An 8,248-nucleotide genomic window follows, 5' to 3' on the forward strand; every position below is an offset into this window, starting at 1 on the left:
TCTTTACCTCCAATAAGGACAGAAACATCAAAACCATCCTGAAAGATGTTCAGCCTGTACCTGACAGCCTGCAGAGTTAGCAAACACACATCCCCTTCAGGCCAATTACTCTGATGCCTGCAGTTAGAAATGTTTTCCTCAGTTTAGGAGTCTATACTGTCCAGGATATTTAAACTCTTCTTACCGCTGTTAGGGATCTGTCCAATACAGTCAATGTAGAATGAAGAGCAATTCTTCTCATCCAGAAGTCCATGTCATGTGGTCAGTTGAATCACTCTCTAGAATTCATTGTCCAAAAAAGGGGAACTTGGAAACCTAAATAACTTACAGATATCGACACAACAGAACACTTAAAGCAGATTTCACCTCAATACTCGTTTGCCTGTACTTGAGACACCCACTCAGGGCTGGCTGCCATGGCACAGGAGGGAGCTATGGAGACCTGCATCCTTCCAGGGCAAATGCTGATCATTTGTGATTCCCTAGAGAATTTCAAATAACACTAATCTTCAGGCAGCTGAATCCCAAACCCCATATATAAACTTAATCACTCTTGTTTAAGACCACACTAGGGTCTTGGAGACTGGAGGCTGCTAAATTTTTTTTAAATACCTCCTTATATTTATGAACTTTTATCATGGCTCCTCTCACTCATCCTTCCATGAAACAGTGATCACAGGGTAAAAAATGGTTACTTTAATCTTCTTTTTCCACACTGGTGAAAACTCTTGTTGTCTTTCATGGTGTCTTTTCTATCATCTCTCTCTGCCTGAATTGAAACACACTATTCCAGCAGAGACCTTATCCATGCTGGCAAGAGTAGAAGTGTTCCTTACCATACAAATGGGAATGCAGATTACACATTCCAGTAGCATGACCAAAATTGTTAATATCAGTAAAAAAATATTGAATCATTTTAGCACTCACTTCTGCTAATATCATGAGATTGTATTAGATAGAACTGTTAGATAACTGTTAGATGACAGTCTTCCTGGAGTTATGCTGCTGGTTATTCCATAAAAAAGATTGGTTCTTTGTACTGTCATTTTTATCTTGATATTACATATTGTTACATAATGTTATATAGTCTGTTTAAGATTAAATCATGTCTAGCATATGAAGCATGATTTGAATAATTATCGTACAATTTATTAAGTTGCTCTTAAATCTTATTTCTCATTATTTCTCCAGTTTGTCAAAACCTTGTGCCATAAATAGTCTAAATTCATGATTCAAAAAAAATATGAAATGTAGCTCAAAATTTTACCTGAAAAACATTTCCTTATTTGTTAAATATGCTATAAAATTACACAAACCAGAAGACTTGGGCAAAATAAGGATAGTAACATTAGTTAAACACCTTGCATCACTACCTGATGATGAAACTGCTATGCATCATTTTTAGTAATCAGAGGATATTATACAGCATGAGTCAGGCTGTCACTGATTTATTATCAGCTATATAAACACAGCTGAGAAGTGTGCTCAGTAGCTCAAGAGTGAAACTGAGGCAGACAGCCTTAGATGAGGATGAAGACCTTTGCAATTCTCCTGTCACTGTATGTGGCCATCTCCTCCGCATTTCCTGTGGCTCCAGAAGCAGAAGATGAAGGAAAAACCCTACAGCTTGTAGAGGTAAGTATTTTTTCAGTGCATATCTAAGGGAAAGATAAGGTATTCTGAGAGATAACTATAATTGCAATTCACAGAATATGGGTGGAAACTAAAGATGTGCCATTTTGGAGAGGTTTTAGGAGAAAGTTTTTCCTATCAGCCTCGAAAGTGTGTGAAAATTGCAAGGAGCATATTTACTCAGAAGTCATCTGAATATTATATACTTCATTTTTGGTGTTGCCAGTAAAGTAATAACAAAACTACTGAGGTGTGAGTTCTAGCAGGAACAGTCAAATTCAGCAGCAATTTACATTTCAGAATGTGCTTTGAAACTTGTGATATGACTGGTCTTAATAATATAAGGAAGGAAACTTGCTTGAAGCAGGCATGTTTTTCCATGTTTTGACTGGAGATCTCCTGCAGAATATTTTGAAAAAAGGGAACTAACACAGACACAACATAATTTGTTGTAGACAAAATTCTTGAAATTCAGTAGGAAGGCTGAGTTTCTAGTATCATAGAATTTATCTGTAGCTAAAAATAAAAGGCATGATTCACCAAGCTGCTTCGGTCGGAGTCCCAGTTGTGTGGAGTCTCACTGCCAGCCTGAATTTCCTTCCATGAGACCAGTTATAAGCTTCCTTGTAATATTTGTTGTTAGAGTAATTGATCACAGTAAATAATGTAGAATTAGTTATTAATAGTAAATATTGGACTTTTCAAGACATTTCTTGATATATTTCATCAATGAAACAACAAATTCAGAAAACCATAGGAAAACTGTATTGAAGGAAGGTTGTTGTTGGTCCTGGTAAACACAGGGTATGTCAATATGGGAATAGTTTAAGATTACTTAGTAAATTTAAGTGTAACCAAAAGCAGTACTGATAAGTCACAATGCTCTCTTTTTTTTTTTCTTTCTTAACTCTGATTCAGAGTTATCTACAGAATTTCTATGACCTTCAAAAGGATCCCCATCCCCATTTAAGAAGTGGTGGTGAAAACCCCCTTGCTGCAAAGCTCAAGGAAATGCAGTCATTCTTTGGACTAGAAGTGACTGGAAGACCTGATCTTGACACATTGGAGGTGATGAAAAAACCCAGATGTGGTGTACCTGATGTGCAGAGATATGTGTTCACACCAGGGAATCCCAAATGGAAAAGAAATAATCTGACATACAGGTAATCTTTCTTAATCTGGTTCAAAAAGGCATAAATCTAGCTCATGAACTTTGGGGTGGGGGGGGTCTGAAGGAATCATATTATCCTATATGTGAACATGTGGAATGATTTAGTGACTTCTGGAAGAAAACAGATACTTTAGAAGGCAGTATCTAAAACAAAGCCTTTATTAATTTTCATTCACAAAAGATACTACAACTAAGATTTTTGATTTTTTTCTCAAGTAATTATATTTCAGCTAAAATACTGACATTTCAAATATTTCCTAAGCAATGTATTATGTGTTGGGTTTTCTTTGAAGGATTTTGAATTACACCCCAAAGATGAGACGAGCTGATGTAGATGAAGCAATCAGAAAAGCTCTCAGTGTCTGGAGCAACGTGACACCATTGACATTCCAAAAGGTTGAGGACAAAGTAGCAGATATAATGATCTCTTTTGCTTATAGAGGTAACAATGATAATGCAGCATATTAAATACCCATCTGAAGTTATGGAAGCATTTCAGGACTTTAACCAATTTTTTCCCTCTTCATTTTAGACCACCGTGACAATTCTCCTTTTGATGGTCCCAATGGACAGCTGGCTCATGCATTCCAGCCTGGTGAAGGTCTTGGTGGAGATGTGCATATGGATGAGGAAGAAGCTTGGACAAAAGATGGAAGAGGTAAGTTTTGTAGCTGAATCTATATAGTTTTAACCTCATACGGTCTTACCTCACATGATATTTACTATTTAATGAGCCTGGCTACAGGCAGAAAAGTGAGAAAAAGAGACAGAGCTTTTAATTTATAATTGCTTTCCCTTTGTCATTGTTTTTTACTGCCACTTTTAAGCATGAACTTGCAGAAAATTGATTTTTAGATCATAGTGGCATTTATAATGTCATATAAATATTTACATCTTAATGTTTCATAGTGATTTTAAGGTTAGCACTTTAAAATACTTTTTGTTCAGAGGAAAGCTAAAATTTGGATACGGGGAAATCTGTTGGTAGACTTCTGAAGGCAAATTCTTTTTCTTAACCTAACACTTCAAAGTTTAGTGCTAACTAGGGTGTTCCAATTATCACCAAAACTGTAATCTCATTGCTTGTTTTTAAGTTCTTTTTTCTATTGGATCACTGTGAACAATCCCTCATCATGGGCATGATCCTTGATGTGAGAAATTTATGTGATAGCAGGGAAAACAACTCATGCTTAAGACAAAAGGACACTAGAGAAATAACAATGAGAACACAATTAAGGCCAGACATTCTTTACATACCCATACAGGTCTTCTGTAAGAATGTTTTTGTGTTTTTATGATGATAGGATTACTTACAGTCTCTCTTGTACCTCTAGTGTATACTAGTTTCCCGTTTAGTCAGTCATGACAAGTATTGAAACAGATTTTATGCTATTTCATATGATTTTCATCCTACAGGCTACAATTTGTTCATTGTTCTTGCCCATGAGCTTGGCCATTCACTGGGTCTGTCTCATTCAAATGATCCTGGAGCACTGATGTATCCAACTTATTCCTACACTGACCCCAGTGAATTCCGTCTTCCTCAGGATGACATTGATGGAATTCAGGCCATCTATGGTAAGAAATAATATATTTATTTAATATTTCTACTTGGGAGGCTGGTAAAATGGTAAAATGAAGGTATTTAACATTCCACCAAAATGGGAAGTTTATCAGTTTCTGAAAAATAGGTAACAAAAGGGAGAAAATTCCTGGAAGCTAACTTCAGCTAAAGTCCAGTTCTGCAAAAATCTCATTTTGAAAAGAGGAACACAACTGGTTTTATCAATATTATAATTCTGCATTTAATGACAGACTCTTACTTTGAAATTATATCCTTTTTCCTTCTGTATAAAACATGTTTTCTGGGTCCTCAGAGAGCTTTTGAACACTCTCTTTATATTTCTCTACAATAAATGATAAATGTTCATCCTACAGGACGGTCTAATGCTGCTGTGCAGCCAACAGGACCCGTGACTCCAGAAGCTTGTGACCCAAATTTGACATTTGATGCTATTACTACTCTACGTGGAGAAATATTCTTCTTCAAGGGCAGGTAACAACAATAAGCATACACGTTATTTCTTTAAAATAGCCAGTAGTTCAAAAAAAATCCATGAGGGAAAACTGTCCTTTTGGAATGTAATACAAAGAGAAGAATCACTAGAAGATCCTTCTCAGATCATTAATCTGAAGAGCCCTATTTGACAAGAGCAGGGAAGGTGACAGGAGCTTGTAGGTTGTTTACCAACTATTCTATCACTGTGCCCACCACTGTGACACACTTATCTCTGAAATTGATTCAAACAGCAAGGCAAGAGCACTCATGTATCTGTCAGCAGTGTGTCTGTGGGTCCCACACTCATCCTCAGTACAGGAGCAGGGACAGACGTGAAAGCACTACCAGGGAGAAGGATGTCTGAGCCTTATTGCCCTACAGAGAAGCAGAAGGTCTTATATTCAATTTGCTGAATTTTTAGCACATAATTGAGGTGCTAAAATTACTAATGTCCTTGCTCCAGATTTCTTTTACACTCAGTGGACAGGGGTATTCACATCTCCTCTCTGTTGTACTCCAGAAGCTATAATATTTATTTTAAATTTTTGATAGGAGCGAAATTATTTTATGACTTAAATTTTCTTTAAAACAGATACATGCTGCGCAAGCATCCCGAAAGGACAGAGACAGAGCTCAATTTTATCTCACTGTTCTGGCCAAGGTTACCATCAGGAATTCAAGCTGCTTATGAAAACGCTGAGACAGATGACATTACAATTTTTAAAGGTATTTTAATCAGAAGGTCTCTACTTTTTCTGACTTTTTACTTCCTGCTTCTTATAAACTGTACAGTTAGAGAAGTTAAAATGTTTTTAAGGAGATTGAACAGATAATTTTACAATTCTGAAAATAATTACCAGAGGGTCATATTGCTGTAACAGTTCTCCAGAAGTTATACTCTAGAAAAAATTCCCCTCTGTTATAGTTAATACCCTGAAAAAACAAGTTATGAAAAGAGCTACCCTTTTTCAGGTCTAGTTGTCTTCAGGTAAGAGCACTTCCTTTTGTGCAGAAGGATTTTTACTGAATTCATTTAACAAATACAGGCATTTTTATATTACAGTTACTGATACGTTTATTGGCATTTGTTGTATTTTGGAAAAAAAAAAAAGAGAAAAAAATGTTGGTCGAAAATTGTACTGTGAGAGAAAAATTGTTCACTGAACTAACAATCAGTCTTTCTTTTTCAAGGTCTCAAATACCCTTCAAATATCTCAGATGAATTCAACATGCAATTGCTCTAGTGCATGACCTATTACCATATTCATTACCTATTACCATATGTTCATTGCATCTAAAATTACCAAAGCATTTTGATTAGACATGTGCTTTTCTTAATAGTTTCATTTGATGCACATTGCCTAGTTTTCAAAACATTATATGGTTCTATAATCAAATAGCATATTACAGGAATTTACCAAAATCAATATCCCAATCCAAGGTCAATGGTTTAACTCATCAACCTCCAGCCTTCCCCAAGTTGTTGTCCCAAAAAATACCTTACATTCATTTTTTTTAAATTCTGGGGAAAGCTCTATCCAACACACCTTATGATTCTAATGTTTTACTCATAAAAAAAGCCATTTCCACTGTCTTCATTACAGAGTCCCATTGTAAGAATTAGAAACATTTTCTAAAGTAGTAAACTGAAAGGAAAAATACTGACATCTAGACACATTGTTTTCCAGACATCTAAAACACAAGTAAATGCTTTTATAAATAGCAAAAACAAATGAAACTTGCTCCTATTTTTCAGAGGATAAATATTGGGTCATCAGGGGATATGATGTTCTACCTGGCTATCCCAAACCGATCTATCGCTTTGGGCTCCCAAAGACTGTCAAAAGGGTTAATGCAGCTTACAACGATGAAGCCACAGGGAAAACATACTTCTTTGTAGCTGACAGATACTGGAGGTAAGATTTAATGTTCATTTACCAGAAGACATGTTTTCATTTCTCTGGTGACTGATGTATTACTATATAGTTTGAGTGGATCGATGCTTAAACCAGGCATATTCCAGAAATTTAGATGTGTTTCTTTGGATTTTTAAAAAAAAATTAGGAATTTCCTAGAAAATGTCACCCTTTCATCAGGATTTTTTTTTCCCCAAACATTAGACTCCTGTAGCAGGATTATAAGTACTTTCACCTGAATGAAAAGCTACCCAATAAAAAAGAGTAAATTTCTAGTAGATTGCTCACTTTTGTTCCACAACAGTTCTGCTTTTTTGTGCTATGCTGTGATAGCATCCACTTTTAATTCACTTTTCAAACAAAATGAATCATCAGTGCAAAGTGCTGTAATAAAATTCCTCTATGAAGTAATTAAAAGTATTCTCCAATTTTAAATTTGCTTGTGTTTCTAATTGAAGCTCATGACAAATTTCAGAGAGCAATGTTTTTCAAGTCCATCAGTGACACTAATTCAACTATGGTTCAGGACTGTGCAACTGTCTTCTCCGAAATGTTATATGTTCTGTTTTTATCTTGAACTGGATATCCTTGAAATAGAAATTCATTTTATGTGCAAGTCATGGCCAGGGCTCTGCTAGTCCAGAAATACAGAAATAAATTTCTGAGCTGTGTTTCCCAGGGTCCCTGGGAACATTGTGACAAACTTTACCATAGGTAGAATTTTCAAATCTTAGTTGAATCTCCAAGAGAAACTTAAGAAGAAGAATCAAAAGCTACTGAAGTTAATCTCTATGAGACTTCTTAGTAACAGTAGAGTTGTGTGTAAGAACTTGCTTTTGACTTTCAAAATAATGTCTGCTTCCTCATAAATTGTAATGACATTTCTTCTTCTAAGATACGATGAAAATAAAAAATCCATGGATCATGGGTATCCCAGGAAAATAGTCTCTGACTTTGGAGACATTGGCAGGGTGGATGCTGCTTTCCAGAAAGATGGTGAGTGAAACTTACCTTTAACCTGTGCTTATGTGAATATTTGGGCTTCTACAAGTAGAATAATTTTTTTTCAAAAAGCTGCTATAACCTTAATGAAAAGAAAATGAAAAATATCTGGTATACATGGACTGTCTATAGTGGGGATTTTTTTTTTCTCAAATGAAATTTAATTGGATTAAATTTTACTTCTAGGCTATGTGTATTTCTTCCATGGAACAACTCAGTTCCAGTTTGATCCTCGTGCCAAACGGATTGTTCGAAAAATGAAGAGCACCAGCTGGTTTAATTGTTAATTGCAATGTTTTTCCATGTGCACACTGTATTTTTTTATCTGCTGCATTTTTCAGCAATTCATGATTCTCAGGTCAGAACGGATTTCTGTTCAAATTCTATGGCAGTATACTCTTAATAATTATTTATTTTAAGCCAAATAAATTTATATAATTTATCACAACTTCTCCTGTTATGGTCAAG

The 8,248-nt window shown here is 35.5% G+C and overlaps 1 protein-coding gene across 1 annotated transcript; it reads left to right on the forward strand.

Annotated features, from left to right (window-relative positions):
- Positions 1–1,508: 1,508 nt before the first annotated feature.
- Positions 1,509–8,248, forward strand: LOC139593154 (interstitial collagenase-like). Its single transcript, XM_071433846.1, has 10 exons — positions 1,509–1,635; positions 2,551–2,795; positions 3,097–3,245; positions 3,336–3,461; positions 4,220–4,381; positions 4,742–4,859; positions 5,455–5,588; positions 6,619–6,778; positions 7,674–7,774; positions 7,967–8,248. Exons 1-10 carry the CDS (start codon positions 1,525–1,527, stop codon positions 8,065–8,067), a joined length of 1,407 nt encoding a protein of 468 aa, XP_071289947.1. The 5' UTR covers positions 1,509–1,524; the 3' UTR covers positions 8,068–8,248.

The sequence above is a fragment of the Agelaius tricolor genome, unplaced genomic scaffold, assembly GCF_023055355.1.
Source record: "Agelaius tricolor isolate 1412-34295 unplaced genomic scaffold, bAgeTri1.0.p SCAF_9, whole genome shotgun sequence".
Lineage (NCBI taxonomy): Eukaryota > Metazoa > Chordata > Aves > Passeriformes > Icteridae > Agelaius > Agelaius tricolor.